This window comes from Tachyglossus aculeatus, chromosome 4 (genome assembly GCF_015852505.1).
Source record: "Tachyglossus aculeatus isolate mTacAcu1 chromosome 4, mTacAcu1.pri, whole genome shotgun sequence".
Taxonomy (NCBI): Eukaryota; Metazoa; Chordata; class Mammalia; order Monotremata; family Tachyglossidae; genus Tachyglossus; species Tachyglossus aculeatus.
This window is the reverse complement of record NC_052069.1, coordinates 134,084,741-134,102,645: the sequence shown is the minus strand read 5'-3', so window position 1 is coordinate 134,102,645 and position 17,905 is coordinate 134,084,741. Positions and strand designations below refer to the sequence as shown.

At 55.3% G+C, this 17,905-nt stretch overlaps 1 protein-coding gene across 1 annotated transcript in view; it reads left to right on the top strand.

Moving 5' to 3' along the window:
• LOXL3 (lysyl oxidase like 3) overlaps positions 1-17,905 on the top strand; it is a 45,265-nt gene that overhangs the window by 6,942 nt on the left and 20,418 nt on the right. Inside the window, exons 2-4 of the mRNA XM_038744504.1 lie at positions 2,186-2,507; positions 2,738-2,901; positions 4,857-5,074. Coding sequence (XP_038600432.1) covers positions 2,198-2,507; positions 2,738-2,901; positions 4,857-5,074 — 692 coding nt within the window. The 5' untranslated portion in view covers positions 2,186-2,197. The remainder of the gene's footprint in view (positions 1-2,185; positions 2,508-2,737; positions 2,902-4,856; positions 5,075-17,905) is intronic.

Below are 17,905 nucleotides of genomic sequence, written 5' to 3'. Positions count from 1 at the left end.
TTTTTTTTCTCCCTTTTTAATGGTATTTGTTAAGCTCTTACTACTGTCAGACACGGTTTTTTTCCCCCTCATTTTATGGTCTTTGTTATAATAATAATAATGATGATGGCATTTATTCAGCGCTTACTACGTGCAGAGCACTGTTCTAAGCGCTGGGGAGGTTACAATGTGGGTATGTGTTTGCGTGCACGCACGTATCGCAATAATAATGAGGGTATTTGTGAAGCGCTTACGAGGTGCCAAGCACTGTTCTAAGCGCTGGGGTCGGCAGGTTGTCCCATGTGGGGCTCGCCGTCTTAATAATAATAATAATAAGAAGAATGATGATGGTGTTTGTGACTGTGAGCCCATTGTTGTGTAGGGACCATCTCTATATGTTGCCAACTTGGACTTCCCAAGCGCTTAGTACAGTGCTCTGCACACAGTAAGCGCTCAATCAATACGATTGATTGATTGGGAGGGGGGATGAACTGTGGATTTCGGGGCCCTGGCTTGGGGTGAGGACAGAGGGGTTCGGGAAACAGGCCGGGGGGAGTCTGGTGGAGTTTGGGGTCCCGGCTGGGACTGAGAGATCCGCGGGGTTTGGGGAATCTGTTTGGGGCTGAGCATTGCGGGGTTCAGGGGATAATAATAATAATAATTGTGGAATTTCTGGACTATTTCTGGCGCAGTGCTAAGCACTAGAGGGGGAAACACGTCAATCGGATGGGCACGGTCCCCGGCCCTTATGGGGCTCACGGTCTCCATCCCCATTTTCCAGATGAGGCAACCGAGGCCCAGAGAAGTGACTTGCTCAAGGTCACGCGGCGGACACGTGGTGGACACGTGGTGGAGCGGAGCAATGTGGGGTGTCTGGGTGGGGACGAGGGGTTCGGGGACGTCCCCGGGGCTAAGGGGAGCTGAGAGCTGTGGGGTTTGTGGGCTCCAACGTGGCTCGGTGGAAAGAGCCCGGGCTTTGGAGTCAGAGGTCGTGGGTTCAAATCCCGGCTCCGCCACTTGTCAGCTGGGTGACTTTGGGCAGGTCACTTCACTTCCCTGTGCCTCAGTTCCCTCGTCTGTCAAATGGGGATGAAGACCGGGAGCCCCCCGTGGGGCAACCTGATCACCTTGTAACCTCCCCAGCGCTTAGAACAGTGCTTGGTGCATGGTAAGCGCTTAATAAATGCCATAGTCATCCTGCCGGGGGGTGAGGATTGTTGGGGTTCTGGGAATTCGATTCAATCGTATTTATTGAGCACTTACTGTGTGCAGAGCACCGTAGAACATTATGCCAGACACACTCCCTGCCCACAACGAGCTGACGGTCTGGGGGGGAGATAAGCATTAATAGAGATAAATAAATGACAGCGATGGACACAAGTGGTGCGAGGCTGGGACGGGAGGGATGAATAAAAGGAGTAAGTCAGGGCCACGCTGAGGGGAGTGGGATAAGAGGAATGGAGGGCTTAGTCGGGGAAGGCCTCTTGGAGGAGGTGGGCCTTCAGTGAGGCTTTGGAGGTGGGGAGGGTCATTGTCTGTCAGATTTGAGACTGTGAGCCCACTGTTGGGTAGGGACTGTCTCTATGTGATGCCAATTTGTACTTCCCAAGCGCTTAGTACAGTGCTCTGCACATAGTAAGCGCTCAATAAATACGATTGATTGATTGATTGATTTGAGGCTGGAGGCAGGACGTGGGAGAGAGGTGGGCGGCCAGATAGATGAGATGGAGGTACAGCGAAAGGAGCAAAGTGTGCAGGCTGGGCTGGAGTAGGAGAAGGGGGCCTTAAAGCCGATCGTGAGAAGTTTTTCCATTCATTCGTTCATCCAATTGTATTTATTGAGCACTTACCGCGTGCAGAGCACCGGACTAAGCGCTTGGAAAGGCCAGTTCGGCAACAGAGCCACCAACGGGCTCACAGTCTAGAAGTGGGGAAGGCAGACGGCAAAACAAAAGCGGACAGTCTTCGCCGGGCGCGGGGGCGGACGGGCCGCCGCTGAAGGCTCTCGGGGAGAAGGGGACCGAACTTTTTTGGAGAAAAAGGATCCGGGCAGCAGGGTGAAGCACGAACAGGAATGGGAAAGGGCGGGAGGGCGGCGGAGGGATGGAGTAACTGGATTAACGTGGTTTGGAGGGAGAGGGGAGGGCGGATTCGGGCGGCGTCGGGAAGGCCCGACGGTGATCGCGTGTGTCTGTGTGTCTCTCAGGCCGCCCCCACCATGAGGCGGGGATGGGGCTGGGGTCTCTTGGCCGTGCTGTATAGCCTGTGCCCGTGGGGCGGGCCGGCCCGGCCTTCCCCGCAGGCCCCGGCCCCCGCCCCGTCGGCCACCCCCGGGCCCTCGCGCGTCCGCCTGGCGGGCTTCCCGCGGAAACCCCACGAGGGCCGGGTGGAGGTGCTGCACGCGGGCGAGTGGGGCACCGTCTGCGACGACGACTTCACCCTGGAAGCCGCCCACGTGCTCTGCCGGCAGCTCGGCTTCGTCGGGGCCGCCGGCTGGACCCACAGCGCCAAGTACGGGAAGGGCACCGGTGAGTGGCGGAGCGGGGCCCGGCCCTCGGCGGTCTCCCTAGTACGTTTGCTTCTGTTCTCCGTCTCCCCCTTTTAGACTGTGAGCCCGCCGTTGGGTAGGGACCGTCGCTATACGTTGCCACCTTGGACTTCCCAAGCGCTTAGTCCAGTGCTCCGCACACAGTAAGCGCTCAATAAATACGACTGATGACGATGATGGCCTCTCTCCCGTCCCCCCCGTCCCTCGCAGGCCGCATCTGGCTGGACAACGTCAACTGCAACGGCGGCGAGGAGAGCATCGCCGACTGCCAGTCTCGGGGCTGGGGAAACAGCGACTGCACCCACGAGGAAGACGCCGGCGTCGTCTGCAAGGACCAACGCGTCCCGGGCTTCTCCGACTCCAACGTCATCGAGGTCAGATCCCAACCGGGACCGCGCCCGGATTCGTTCCGCCGTATTTCTCGGGCGCTTACCCTGTGCAGAGCGCTGGACTAAGCGCCGGGGGGGGTCATCATCGTCATCATCATCATCAATCGTATTGATTGAGCGCTTACTGTGTGCAGAGCACTGTACTAAGCGCTTGGGAAGGACAAATTGGCAACATCTAGAGACAGTCCCTACCCACCAGCGGGCTCACAGTCTAAAAGGGGGAGACAGAGAACAAAACCAAACATACTAACAAAATAAAATAAATAGAATAGCTATGTACAAGTAAAATAAATAGAGTAAAAAATATGTACAAACATATATACATATATACAGGTGCTGTGGGGAAGGGAAGGAGGTACGATGCGGGGGATGGAGAGGGGGACAAGGGGGAGAGGAAGGAAGGGGCTCAGTCTGGGAAGGCCTCCTGGAGGAGGTGAGCTCTCAGCAGGGCCTTGAAGGGAGGAAGAGAGTTAGCTTGGCGGATGGGTCCTCCTTCCCTTCCCCACGGCACCTGTATATATGTTTGTACGTATTTATTGCTCTACTTGGACATATCTATTCTATTTATTTTATAGAACTGTCCTATATGTCACTATGGGACCGTCTCTATATGCTGCCGACTTGTACTTCCCAAGCGCTTAGTACAGTGCTCTGCACACAGTAAGCGCTCAATAAATACGATTGATTAATTGATTGATTGATTGAGAGTCAAGCAGAACGATCAACAGACGCGTTCCCTGCCTGCTGTCCATCTCTCCGTTTATTTATATCGGTGTCTCTCTCCCCCTCTAGACTGTAAGCTCGGCGCGGGCAGGGACCGCGTCCGTTTATTGTTCTGTCGGACTCTCCCAAGCGCTTAGCCCAGTGCTCAGTGCTTGACTGAACGGACGGAGGGAACGCAGCGTGGCGCAGTGGGCGGATCCCAGGCCTGGGGGAGAGAAGGCCGTGGTTTCTGATCAATCAATCAATCCATCGTATTTATTCATTCAATCATATTTTAGTCAATCAATCAATCAATCGTATTTATTGAGCGCTTACTATGTGCAGAGCACTGTACAAAGCGCTTGGGAAGTACAAGTTGGCAACATATAGAGACAGTCCCTACCCGACAGTGGGCTCACAGCTTAAAAGGGGGAGACAGAGAACAAAACCAAACGTACTAACAAAATAAAATAAATAGAATAGATATGGACAAGTAAAATAAATAAATAAATAGAGTAATAAATATGTACAAACATATATACATATACAGGTGCTGTGGGGAAGGGAAGGAGGTAGGATGGGAGGATGGAGAGGGGGACGAGGGGGAGAGGAAGGAAGGGGCTCAGTCTGGGAAGGCCTCTTGGAGGAGGTGAGCTCTCAGCAGGGCCTTGAAATATTCAATATTCAATCATATTTTATTGAGCGCTTACTGTGTGCAGAGCACTGGACTACGCGCTCAGGAAGTCCAAGTTGGCAACATACAGAGACGGCCCCTACCCAACAGTGGGCTCCCAGTCCAAAAGCAACTACGTGATCCCACCGGTCCGCTGTGCGACCTGGGGCAAGGCCCTTCTCTGGGCCTCAGTTCCCTCCTCTGCAAAATGGGGACCATCATCACCATCATCATCAGTCGTATTTATTGAGCGCTTCCTGTGTGCAGAGCACTGGACTGGGCGCTCGGGAAGTACAAATGGGCAACATAGAGAGACGGTCCCTACCGGGCGTGAGCCCCACGTGGGGAGGGGACCGTGTCCGGCCGGAGGACCTCGTGTCTTGGCGCGGATGTTATTATTATTATTATTCTCTGGATTCGGACGGCGTTGGGGGGACATACCGCGCGCAATCCGTCGATCGATCGGGATGCGGTGGGGCCTCGGGTTTGGGAGTCGGAAGGACCCTCGGGGTTGGGGGGTCTCCCTCAGACCGGAGGGGAGGTGACGGGCCCCGCGTCCCCCCAGGCGGAGCGGCAGGACCAGGTGGAAGAGGTGAGGCTCCGCGCGGCCGTCGGAGGGGCCGGCCGCCAGCGGCTGCCCGTCACCGAGGGGCCCGTCGAGGTCAAGCTGCGGGGCCGCTGGCTGCAGGTCTGCGACCTGGGCTGGACCCCCCACAACAGCCGCGTCGTCTGCGGGATGCTGGGCTTCCCGGCCGAGCGCAAGGTCAACCGCAACTTCTACAGGTGAGCGCGGGGGGCCGCGGCGGGGAGGGCCGAAGGGGCGAAGATGGTTGATAAATCCGGCCCGGGAGGCAGGACGTCGTCATCATCATCAATCGTATTTATCGAGCGCTTACTGTGCGCAGAGCACCGGACTAAGCGCTTGGGAAGTCCAAATTGGCAACACAGAGAGACGGTCCCTACCCGACAGTGGGCTCACAGTCTAAAAGGTGGGCTCACAGTCTAAAAGAGGAGACGGGCCTTCAGGAAGCTTTGAGGGGTGGGCGGAGAGTCACTGTCCGTCAAATAAGAGGGAGGAAGGTGTTTGAGGCTCCCAAGCGCTTAGTCCAGTGCTCTGCACGCAATAAGCGCCCGACAAATACCACCGGTTGACGGGCTGGGGGGGAAAGACCGGGGGAAAGGGAGAGGCCGAGGACGTCGGAAGCTCCTGACGTCCCCTGGACGCGGAATCGTGCGGACAAAAATGCGTGGGAAGGAGCAGCATCATCATCATCATCATCAATCGTATTTATTGAGCGCTTCCTATGGGCAGAGCACTGTACGAAGCACTTGGGAAGTACAAATTGGCAACATATAGAGACAGTCCCTACCTAACAGTGGGCTCACGGTCTAAAAGGGGGAGAAGGGCTGGTGAGTTGTTCTGTCGGGAGGTGCGGGGTTGAGGGGTGAAGGGATTATTATTAATAATAATAATAACAACAACAATAATAATGATAATAGTACTTGTTAAGCACCTACTATGTGCCAAGCACTGTTTTAAGCGCTTCATGAGGTTGGGGGGTCCGCAGGGGGGTGCCTCACTGTGTTACTGGAGGGTCTCTGGGCCTGTTGTTATTTTCTTTAACGGTATTTGCGAAATGCTTACTACGCGCCAGCCGCTGTAGTAGACGCTGGGGTGGATGCAGGTAACCAGGTTGGACACGGTCCCTGCCCCACGGCGGGCTCCCCAATTTACAGATGAGGTCACTGAGGCCCCGAAGCAGCGTGGCTCAGTGGAAAGGGCCCGGGCTTCGGAGGCAGAGGTCGTGGGTTCGAATCCCGGCTCCGCCACGCGCCTGCTGTGTGACCCTGGGCAAGTCACTTCACTTCTCCGAGCCTCAGTTCCCTCATCTGTAAAATGGGGATGGAGACTGTGAGCCCCGCGTGGGGCGACCTGATCACCTTTGTATCCCCCCCAGCGCTTAGAACAGTGCTTGGCACATAGTAAGCGCTTAACAAATGCCATCATCATCAGACAAGTGAAGGGACTTTTTTTAATGGTATTTAAGTGCTATGTGCCGCACACTGTTCTAAGCGCTGGAGTAGGTACAATAATAATAATAATAATGGCATTTATTAAGCGCTTACTATGTGCAAAGCACTGTTCTAAGCGCTGGGGAGGTTACAAGGTGGTCATGTTGTCCCACGGGGGGGCTCACAGTCTTAATCCCCATTTTACAGATGAGGGAACTGAGGCACAGAGAAGTGAAGTGACTTGTCCAAGGTCCCACAGCAGACAAGCAGAGGAGCCGGAGACTGTGAGCCCATTGTTGGGTAGGGACCGTCTCTATACGTTGCCAACCTGGACTTCCCAAGCGCTTAGTACAGTGCTCTGCACACAGTCAGTGCTCAATAAATACGACTGAATGAATGAACCCAGGTCCTTCTGCCTCCCGGGCCTAGTGAGTCAGAAGGACCTGGGTTCTAGTCCCGGCTCCACCACTCGTCCGCTGGGTGACCTTGGACAAGTCATTTCACTTCTCCAGCCTTCAGTTATTTCATCTGTAAAATGGGGATTAAGCCTGTCAGCCCCATGTGGGACAGGGACTGCATCAGTCAATCGATCAATGGTATTTATTGAGCGCTTACTATGTAATAATAATAATAATAATGGCATTTATTAAGCGCTTACCATGTGCAAAGCACTGTTCTAAGCGCCGGGGAGGTCACAAAGCGATCAGGTTGTCCCACGGGGGGCTCACGGCCTTGTACTATGTACTGTGCTAAGCGCTTGGGAGGATACCATACAACAGAATTAGCAGTTTCCCTGCCCATAACGTGTTGACAGTCCAATGTGTATCCACCCCAGCGCTCAGCACAGTGCCCGGCGCATAGTAAGTGCTCACCGAAACACCAGAAAACGCCGTAAACGGTGAGGGAGAGCGGGTATTGACTTCCCATTTCACAGATGAGGAAACAGGCCCCCGGTCACGCGACAGCAAGCGGAGGGGGGACGGAAACACAGGATCCCCCGGCTCCCGGGCCCGCGGGCTTTCCACTAGTCTACCCTGCTTCCCTCCTATCGTTTGTTCCCGTCGCCTTTTCAGAAGAGTTTCATCCCCAATCAATCGTATTTATTGAGCGCTTACCGCGTGCGGAGCACCGTACTAAGCGCTTGGGAAGTCCAAGTTGGCAACACAGAGAGACGGTCCCTACCCAACAGTGGGCTCACACACAGTAAGCGCTCAATAAAGACGATCGAATGAATGGATGATATTCATGATTATTAATTACTGTTAATAATTATTAATTGTGGCGGATCCCCACCTCCGCCAAGCTCGCTCTCTTCCTCCCTTCAAGGCCCTGCTGAGAGCTCACCTCCTCCAGGAGGCCTTCCCAGACTGAGCCCCCTCCTTCCTCTCACCCTCGTCCCCCTCTCCATCCCCCCATCTTACCTCCTTCTCTTCCCCACAGCACCTGTATATATGTATATATGTTTGTACATATTTATTACTCTATTTATTTATTTTACTTGTGCATATCTATTCTATTTATTTTATTTTGTCAGTATGTTTGGTTTTGTTCTCTGTCTCCCCCTTTTAGACTGTGAGCCCACTGTTGGGTCTCTATATTGCCAACTTGTACTTCCCAAGCGCTTAGTACAGTGCTCTGCCCACGGTAAGCGCTCAATAAATCCGATCGATGATGATGATGATGAGTTCTGGAAAGGAATAAAATTAGCGCATCCCCTAGAAGACTCCTTAAGTAACTCTGGGATGTTCTGATCACCAACTGGGGTCTCGCGTCTTCCCAGAGAGTATCCCGGGAATGTGGAGACGAGAGACAGAGAGAGTCTCTCCGCCTTTCCGTAAAATTCCGAGGGTTTTGGTGTGAGGGGGAGGAAAAAATACCAAAGAGAGACCAGGAAAGGGGGCCGGAGACTGTGAGGGAGTCAGAGGGACGAGGAACCTAAGGCCTAGTGGTTAGAGTCCAGGCCTGAGAGTCAGATGGAGCTGGGTTCTAATCCCGCCTCTGCCGCTGGTCCGCTGTGTGACCTCGGACGCGCCACTGCACTTCTCTGGACCGCTCGTCCGGAAAATGGGGATGAAGACCGGGCGTCCCACGTGGGACGGGGACTGCGTCCAATCCGATGATTTTCTGATAATAATAATTGGCGTTTGTTAAGCGCTTGCTATGTGCAAAGCACTGTTCTAAGCGCTGAGGAGGATACGGGCTGATCGGCGATCAGGTTGCCCCACGTGGGGCTCACAGTCTTCATCCCCATTTGACAGATGAGGGAACTGAGGCCCACAGAAGTGACTCGCCCAAGATCACACAGCGGACATGGTGGCGGAGTCGGGATTCGAACCCGTGACCTCTGACTCCAAAGCCCGGGCTCTTTCCACTGAGCCACGACAGTGCCCGGCACATAGTTGGCACTTAACAAATACCATAAAAAGGCCATTTCACTTTTCTGGGCCTCAGTTACCTCATCTGTAAAACGGGGAGGGAGACCGGGGACCCCGTGGGGGACGGGCACTGTGTCCAAACTGATTTGTTTGTAGCCACACCAGTGCTTAGTACATAGTAAACAGAGAAGCAGCGTGGCTCAGCGGAAAGAGCCCGGGCTTTGGAGTCAGAGGTCATGGGTTCGAATCCCGGCTCCGCCAACTGTCAGCTGGGTGACTTTGGGGAAGTCGCTTCACTTCCCTGTGCCTCAGTTCCCTCATCTGGTAAATGGGGATGAAGACTGTGAGCCCCCCATGGGCCAACCTGATCACCTTGTAACCTCCCCAGCGCTTACAACAGTGCTTGGCACATAGTAAGCGCTTAACAAATACCATCATTATTATTATTATTAACAAATACCACTATTATTAGTATTCTTATTATGATTATTCATTCATTCATTCAATCATATTTATTGCGGGCTTGTGAGACGGGAAGGATGGTAGTGCCGTCTACAGTGGCGGGAAAGTCAGGGAAAGGGTTCGGGAGGGAGGATGAGAAGGTCAGTCTTGGACATTATTAGCCGTAGAGAAGCAGTGTGGCTCAGTGGAAAGAGCCCGGGCTCGGGAGTCAGAGGTCTTGGGTTCTAATCCCGGCTCCGTCACTTGTCCACCGTGCGCAAGCCCCTCTGTGCGCTCAGTTACGTCATCTGTAAAATGGGGATGAAGACTGTGAGCCCCACATGGGACAACCTGATTACCTTGTATGCTCCCTCCACCAGCCCCAGCACTTAGAACATGCTTGGCATCCATAAAAAAATACCATTATTATTATTATTATTATCCCGAGACAGATGGGCAGGGAGACAGGCAAGGTGCGGGAGACAGACGGGGAGCCAGAGACGGACAGGGAGACAGGAAGATGGGGAGAGTCAATCAATCAATCAATCAATCGTATTTATTGAGCGCTTACTGTGTGCAGAGCACTGTACTAAGCGCTTGGGAAGTACAAGTTGGCAACATATAGAGACGGTATACAACATATAGAGAAAGACAAGGAGTCAGAGACAGGGAGCCAGAGACGGACACTTGTGCCGCACGCACACACACACACACACACACACACACACACACACACACACACACACACACACACACACACACACACACACACACACACACACACACACACACACACACACACACACACACACACCCTCCCCAGCTGTACATCCTCCCCCAGATTCACTGCTTGGCACATAGTAAGCAGAGAAGCAGCGCGGCTCAGTGGAAAGAGCCCGGGCTTTGGAGTCCGAGGTCATGGGTTCAAATCCCGGCTCCGCCAACTGTCAGCTGGGTGACTGTGGGCAAGTCACTTAACGTCTCCGGGCCTCAGTTCCCTCATCTGTAAAATGGGGATTAAGACTGTGAGCCCCCCCGTGGGCCAACCTGATCACCTTGTAACCTCCCCAGCGCTTAGAACGGTGCTTTGCACATAGTAAGCGCTTAACAAATACCATCATCGTTATTATTATTAACAAATACCACTATTATTAGTATTCTCATTATGATTATTCATTCATTCATTCAATCACATTTATCGCGGGCTTGGGAGACGGGAAGGACTACCAACTAAAAAAAAAAAAAAAATCACACCCTCACACACAGAATCACAGGCCCGACCTTTCCCAGACCCTTCCGGAATATCAGCCTGTTATAGGGAAGCCTACATCTCCCTTTGGAGCGGGAAGACGCACAGTGAGAGTCTACCGAACAGTAAAACCGTTCCGGGGACGGAAAGGGCGATCAAACCGAGCTCTGGGCCCGGAGATTGAAATTCCCTTTGATTCCCGGCCCAATTCGCGCCGGTTCTGCACTAACCTTGAGGCTGTCCCCCGGATCATCCCGGGGGAAGCCCGGTCGGACGGTGGATGAAGCCCTCGGCGGGAAGAGGAGATCCGGGCTTGGTTTCTCCAGCGCCGTCTCTCTCCCCGCCACCCACCAGATCCCGGGAGTCGGCGGGGCCGGCGGGTTGGTGGGAAACCGGGAGAATCGGATCCCGGGCCCGTCCCAGGTGCTGAGGCCGAGAAACGTCCTCGCGGGAGGCCCGGGAACGTGAGACCGAGGGGCGGAAAGAACCAGCCGACGCGGGGCCCTCTGGGGAAGATGGATCCCAGAGGGGCCGGAATTAAGAAGGGGCTAAAGCCCCCTCCGAGCTGGTCCTTTCGCGTTGCCCAGCCCGTCCCCACCCCGCCGCCGAGGGTCCCGCTCAACGCCTGAGGCCTAGCAAGACCCCCCCAGGCTGCGTGGGACAGACAGGGAAGAAATTTGGCAGTCGGTGGTGAGGGGCCGGTCCCCGGGGAGCCCCCCGCCGTCAGGCCCCTCCGAGGATGCCGGCAGGAGGGAACGGCGGGAGGCGGCCCGCCGGGCGGCCTGGGACGTCCGCCCTGAGCCCGAGGTGTTGTCGGTTGAGGAAAAGAGCGGCCAAGGCCTCCGCCCGACGCCCGGGGCCCCGTAGCAGGTAACGGGGCAGGAGGGCCGTCCCCCCTCGCTGACCCCGGGGGGCTCCCGCTCCTCCCCCCAGCCCCGGGAGCCCCCCGTTGGCCCTCGGACCCCGGGGCTTTCCCGCCGGGGGAAGACCGATGGACGGGGGGATCCGGTCCATCCCTGGGCGGATGGATCGAGGTCGGGCCGGGACCTGGTGGCCGGCGGGTGGGGGAGATCCGGCCCCGGCGGGCAGGGGGAGGACCAAAGCAGGCCCCTCCGGCCACGGGCCTCGGCCACCTCGATTCATCCGGGGCCCGGTGCGGACAGGGAGCCCCCGGGCCCTCCGTGCTCTGAGGGTCAATGGCCATGGAGGCTTTAGGAGCCCACGAGGCCAGCATGCGGTGCGGCTCCGGACCCATTGACCCTTGACCCCGCGGCCCCTCCGCCTCCCTGCAGCGGCATGCTCCTGTCGGCCTTTTCCTCTACCTCAAGTTTCCTCTTTCTCCCCCGCGGCGGCGTCTCTTCCTCGGCCGAGGAAAAGACGGGGCGATCCGGGAGTCGGTTTCTCCTCGTCCATCCTGACTGTCCACCTCTCCCTCTCCCGCTGGGCCTCCTCAACCTCTGACCCCCCTCCCTCCCCACCCTCCTGCGTTCCAGGCCGGCCACGGAGCCTAAAACCAAAGCCAAACCCCAGCCCCGCGCAAACCGGGGGCCGGACGAGAGGTAATTCGCGTCCAGGAGAGGCACTTGGCCTGAGGAGGCCGAGAGAATGGAAGCTCATTGCGGGCAGGGAGCGTGTCAGCCGACGTGTCTGACAGAGCGGCATCGCCCAGAAGAAAGGGCCCGGGCGTCCGAGGACCTAGGTTCTAATTCCTGCTCTGTCGATTGGTGCTTTTTTTTTAAACGGTATTTGTCTAGCGCTTACCACGTGTCAGGCGCTGTGCTAAGCGCTGGGAGAGATACCAGCTAATCAGGTCGGACACAGTCCCTGCCTCACTCGGGGCTCGCACTTTGCATCTCCGTTTTACAGATGGGGTAACTGAGGCCCAGGGGAGCGACTTGTCGAGCGCGCACTCTGAATCTCCGTTTTACAGATGGGGTAACCGAGGCCCAGGGGAGCGACTTGTCGAGCGCGCACTCTGAATCTCCGTTTTACAGATGGGGTAACCGAGGCCCAGGGGAGCGACTTGTCCAAGGTCACACGGCAGATACGTGGCGGAGCCGGAATTAGAACCCAGGTCCTCTAGCTCCCAGGCCTTTGCTCGGTCCACTGGGCCCCGCTGCTCCTCTGCTGCTTCTCCCTAAGGTCACGCTGCTTGCTGTGTGACGTGGGGAAGCCGCTTCACTTCTCTGGGCCTCGGTTCTCCTGTTCTCCCACCTACTTCAATCAATCGATCGTATTTACTGAGCGCTTACTGTGTGCGGAGCACTGTACTAAGCGCTTGGGAAGTACAAGTTGGCAACGTATAGAGACGGTCCCTACCCAACAGTGGGCTCACAGTCTACTTAGACTCTGAGCCTCAGGCGGGACAGGGACCGTGTCCAGCCTGATGAACCTCTATCTATCCCAGTGCTTAGACCGGTGTTGGACACATAGTAAGCGCTTAACAAATACTATAAAAAAACCTCTGCTCTATTGGACTCTCCCGAGAGCTTAGTACAGTGCTTTGCACATAGTAAGCGCTTAATAAATGCCATCATTATTATTATTATTATTATCATTATTATTACTGAGTATGTGAGACCTCCAGTGAATCATCTGTAAAATCGGGATTAAGACTGTGAGCCCCCCGTGGGACAGCTTGATCTCCTTGTAACCTCCCCAGCGCTTAGAACAGTGCTTTGCACATAGTAAGCGCTTAATAAATGCCATTATTATTATTATTATTATTATTATTATTATTATTATTATTAGCTGATTGATTGACCCACGGGCCTGAGCGGGAGCGGGTGGGCCCAAGAGAGCAATCCACTGTGCCGGGGATGACGGGTCCGCGTGAGGCCACTATGGGCCGAGACCAGAGGGCCAAACTCCCTTTCGATTCCTTCTCCCAGGTCCTTCCCTTCTGCTGGGGCCACCCGGGGCCTGCTCCAAGCTCTCCTGTCCTTGGCGCTCAAAAGCTGAGGAAAGAGAAAGAGGGGGAACAGGATTTTCTGCCCCTACCTCTCCTGCCCTTAGGCCCTCAGAGGTTGAGGAGAAAGAGAGAAGGGGTGGACGGGTCTTTCCGCCCCTAGCTCTCCTGCCCTTGGCCCTCAGAGGCTGAGGAGAGAGAGTGGACAGGTTAAGCTCTCCCTCCCTTGGCCCTCAGAGGCTAAGGGGAAAGAGAGAAGGGGTGGATGGGTCTTTCTGCCCCAAGCTCTCCTGTCCTTGGCGTTCAGAGGCTGAGGAGAGAGAGAGAGAAAGGGTGGACAGGCCTTTCCACCCCCAAGCTCTCCTGCCCTTGGCCCTCAGAGGCTGAGGAGAGAGAGTGGACAGGTTAAGTTCTCCTTCCCTTGGCCCTCAGAGGCGGAGGAGAAAGAGAGAAAGGGTGGACGGGTCTTTCCGCCCCTAGCTCTCCTTCCCTTGGCGTTCAGAGGCTGAGGAGGGAGGGTGGATAGGTTACGCTCCCCTTCCTTTGGCCCTCAGAGGCTGAGGAGAAAGAGAGAAGGGGTGGACGGGTCTTTCTGCCCCAAGCTCTCCTGTCCTTGGCGTTCAGAGGCTGAGGAGAGAGAGAGAGGGGGTGGACAGGCCTTTCCACCCCAAGCTCTTCTGCCCTTGGCCTTCAGAGACTGAGGAAAAAGAGAGAAGGGGTGGACGGGTCTTTCCGCCCCTAGCTCTCCTGCCCTTGGCCCTCAGAGGCTGAGGAGAGAGAGAGAAAGGGTGGACGGGTCCTTCTTCCCCTAGCTCTGCTGCCCTTGGTCCTCAGAGGCTGAGGAGAGAGAGTGGACAGGTTAAGCTCTCCTTCCTTTGGCCCTCAGAGGCTGAGGAGAGAGAGTGGACAGGTTAAGCTCTCCTTCCTTTGGCCCTCAGAGGCTGAGGAGAAAGAGAGAAGGGGTGGACGGGTCTTTCTGCCCCGGCTCTCCTGCCCTTGGCCCTCGGAGGCTGAGGAGAGAGAGTGGACAGGTTAAGCTCTCCTTCCTTTGGCCCTCAGAGGCTGAGGAGAAAGAGAGAAGGGGTGGATGGGTCTTTCTGCCCCTAGCTCTCCTGCCCTTGGCGTTCAGAAGCTGAGGAGAGAGAGAGAGGGGGTGGACAGGCCTTTCCAACCCAAGCTCTCCTGCCCTTAGCCTTCAGAGGCTGAGAAAAAAGAGAAAAGGGGTGGATGGGTCTTTCTGCCCCTAGCTCTCCTGCCCTTGGTCCTCAGAGGCTGAGGAGAGAGAGTGGACAGGTTAAGCTCTCCTTCCTTTGGCCCTCAGAGGCTGAGGAGAGAAAGTGGACAGGTTAAGCTCTCCTTCCCTTGGCCCTCAGAGGCTGAGGAGAGAGAGTGGACAGGTTAAGCTCTCCTTCCCTTGGCCCTCAGAGGCTGAGGAGAAAGACAGAAGGGGTGGGCAGGCCTTTCCACCCCAAGCTCTCCTGCCCTTGGCCCTCAGAGGCTGAGGAGAGAGAGGGGTTGGACAGGCTCTTCTGAAGACATTCCAGGGCCGGGGAGGGGGTCTATGGGCAGCCCAGGCGGACCCCCAGCGATGCCAGAGGAGGGCCTGGGACATGGGCCGGGACAGAGTCTGCAGGTCCAGAGAGGATTCCAGGCTCTGGGAAGGGACGGCGGGAATGGCGGGAGGGACTCTGGGGTCCTGGGACCAGATCTCCCCGCCCCACCACAGTGTGGGGGGCACCCCTGATGCCCCTCCTGCCGCTTAGAGAGCCTGAGCCTGGGTGCCCCCTCCCCATGGCACAGGCAGTCCGCCCATCTACCGCGGCCAGAGCCCTGTGCCCACTCGACGGCGAGGACGCGGACAGGGGCGGAGGGGGTAGGTGCCCACAGGCAGACACATCTCCGCACATGCCAGGGACGAGACAAGTATACAAGAATATCTGTATTCTTAAGCGCTTTGCACACAGTGAGCGCTCCGTAAATATGAATGAATGAACCGAACGAATACAAAAGCCGGCGGCATCATCATCACAATAATGGCATTTATTAAGCGCTTCCTATGTGCAAAGCACTGTTCTAAGCGCTGGGGAGGTTCCAAGGCGATCGGGTTGTTCTACGGGGGCTCACAGTCTTCATCCCCATTTTCCAGATGAGGGAACTGAGGCACAGAGAAGTGAAGTGACTTGCCCAAAGTCACCCAGCTGACAAGGGGCGGAGCTGGGGTTTGAACCCACGACCTCCGACTCCGAAGCCCGGGCTCTTTCCGCTGAGCCACGCTGCTTCTCACCGAAGCATAGATCAAGCGGTGTGGTTTAGTGGAAAGGGCCCAGGCTTGGGAGTTAGAGGACGTGGGTGCTAATCCCGGCCCCGCCCCTTGTCTGCTGTGTGACCCCGGGCAAGCCGCTTAGCTTCTCTGGGCCTCAGTTCCCTCATCTGTCAAATGGGGATGAAGACTGTGAGCCCCCCGTGGGACAACCTGATCGCCTTGCATCTACCCCAGAGCTCAGAACAGCGCTCGGCACGTAGTAAGCGCTCAACAGATACCGTCGTTATTGTTATTATCAGCAGAATTTAATCGGTCCAATCAATCGTATTTATGGAATGCTTACTCGATAGCAGAGCACTGTACTGATCGCTGGGAGAGTACGATATAGCAGAACCGGTCGACACGTTCCCTGCCCACAATGAGCTAAGGGGGAAGACAGATGTTAATGTAAATAACATAAATAATAAATAGGGGTGAAGACCGCGAGCCCCATGTGGGACAGGGACTGTGTCCAACCCGACCAGCTGGTATCTACCCCAGCGCTTACTACAGTGCCAGGCCAAGAGGAAGCGCTTAACACATGCCACAATCACCCCTCTAGACTAAGCTTGTTGTGGGCAGGGAATGTGTCTGTGTACTGTTGGACTGTCCTCTCCCAAGGGCTTAGGACCGAGCTCGGCACATAGTAAGCGCTCAACAAGTGTGATGTCGATTATTGACTGAGCTCCCGGGGGAAGGAAAATCAAGGACCGAGCTCGGCACATAGTAAGCGCTCAACAAGTGTGATGTCAATTATTGACTGAGCTCCCAGGGGAAGGAAAATCAAGGACCGAGCTCGGCACATAGTAAGCGCTCAACAAGTGTGATGTCGATTATTGATTGAGCTCCCAGGGGAAGGAAAACCAAGGACCGAGCTCGGCACATAGTAAGCGCTCAACAAGTGTGATGTCGATTATTGATTGAGCTCCCGGGGAAAGGAAAACCAAGGACCGAGCTCGGCACATAGTAAGCGCTCAACAAGTATGATGTCGATTATTGACTGAGCTCCCAGGGGAAGGAAAAGCAGCATTATCGTGCTCAGGTCTTGAGCGATGACAACCCTCGGCATGTGTAGCCTTTCAATCAATCAATCAATCAATCGTATTTATTGAGCGCTTCCTGTGTGCAGAGCACTGTACTGAGCGCTTGGGAAGTACAAGTTGGCAACATTTCCTTCCACCTCGGCCTCATGTTCTATCCAGAGAGGCGCGTGTTGGCTGAAAAACGGTCCCTAATGCCCTAGCGCACTCTACCCACGTAACGTATTTATTTATTTCTTTATTTTACTTGTCCATATCTATTCTATTTATTTTATTTTGTTAGTATGTTAGGTTTTGTTCTCTGTCTCCCCCTTTTAGCCTGTGAGCCCACTGTTGGGTAGGGACTGTCTCTATGTGATGCCAATTTGTACTTCCCAAGCGCTTAGTACAGTGCTCTGCACATAGTAAGCGCTCAATAAACACGATTGACGATGATGACGATGGTAACGTAGCCAGAAATCCGTGTACCGGGAGGACGGCGTCCCTCCGGGGACGCTCGTCCTGGGGGACGGGGACGGTCTCTGACTCCCTGTCTTTCTCTATATGTTGTATACTGTCTCTATATGTTGCCAACTTGTACTTCCCAAGCGCTCAGTCCAGCGCTCTGCACACAGTAAGCGCTCAATAAATACGATTGATGATGATGATGATGATGGTAACGTAGCCAGAAATCCGTGTACCGGGAGGACGGTGTCCCTCCGGGGACGCTCGTCCTGGGGGACGGGGACGGTCTCTGACTCCCTGTCTTTCTCTATATGTTGTATACTGTCTCTATATGTTGCCAACTTGTACTTCCCAAGCGCTTAGTCCAGTGCTCTGCACATAGTAAGCGCTCAATAAACACGATTGACGATGATGACGATGGTAACGTAGCCAGAAATCCGTGTACCGGGAGGACGGCGTCCCTCCGGGGACGCTCGTCCTGGGGGACGGGGACTGTCTCTGACTCCTTGTCTTTCTCTATACGTTGTATACTGTCTCTATATGTTGCCAACTTGTACTTCCCAAGCGCTCAGTCCAGCGCTCCGCACACAGTAAGCGCTCGATAAATACGATTGATGGATGATGGATGGACCGGGGGCTGGGGAGGGAATCCGGCGTGGAGATCAATCGAGCGCATTTACTGAGCGCTTACTGCGTGCGGAGCACTGGACTAAGCGCTTGGGAAGTCCAAGTCGGAGAGAAAGGATGGCTGGCGTGTCTTCCAAGCGCTTAGAACGGTGCTCAGGTGCTCATGGTAGGTGCTCAAAAAAGACCACCGGATGGATGGATGAGGGGGAGATGAC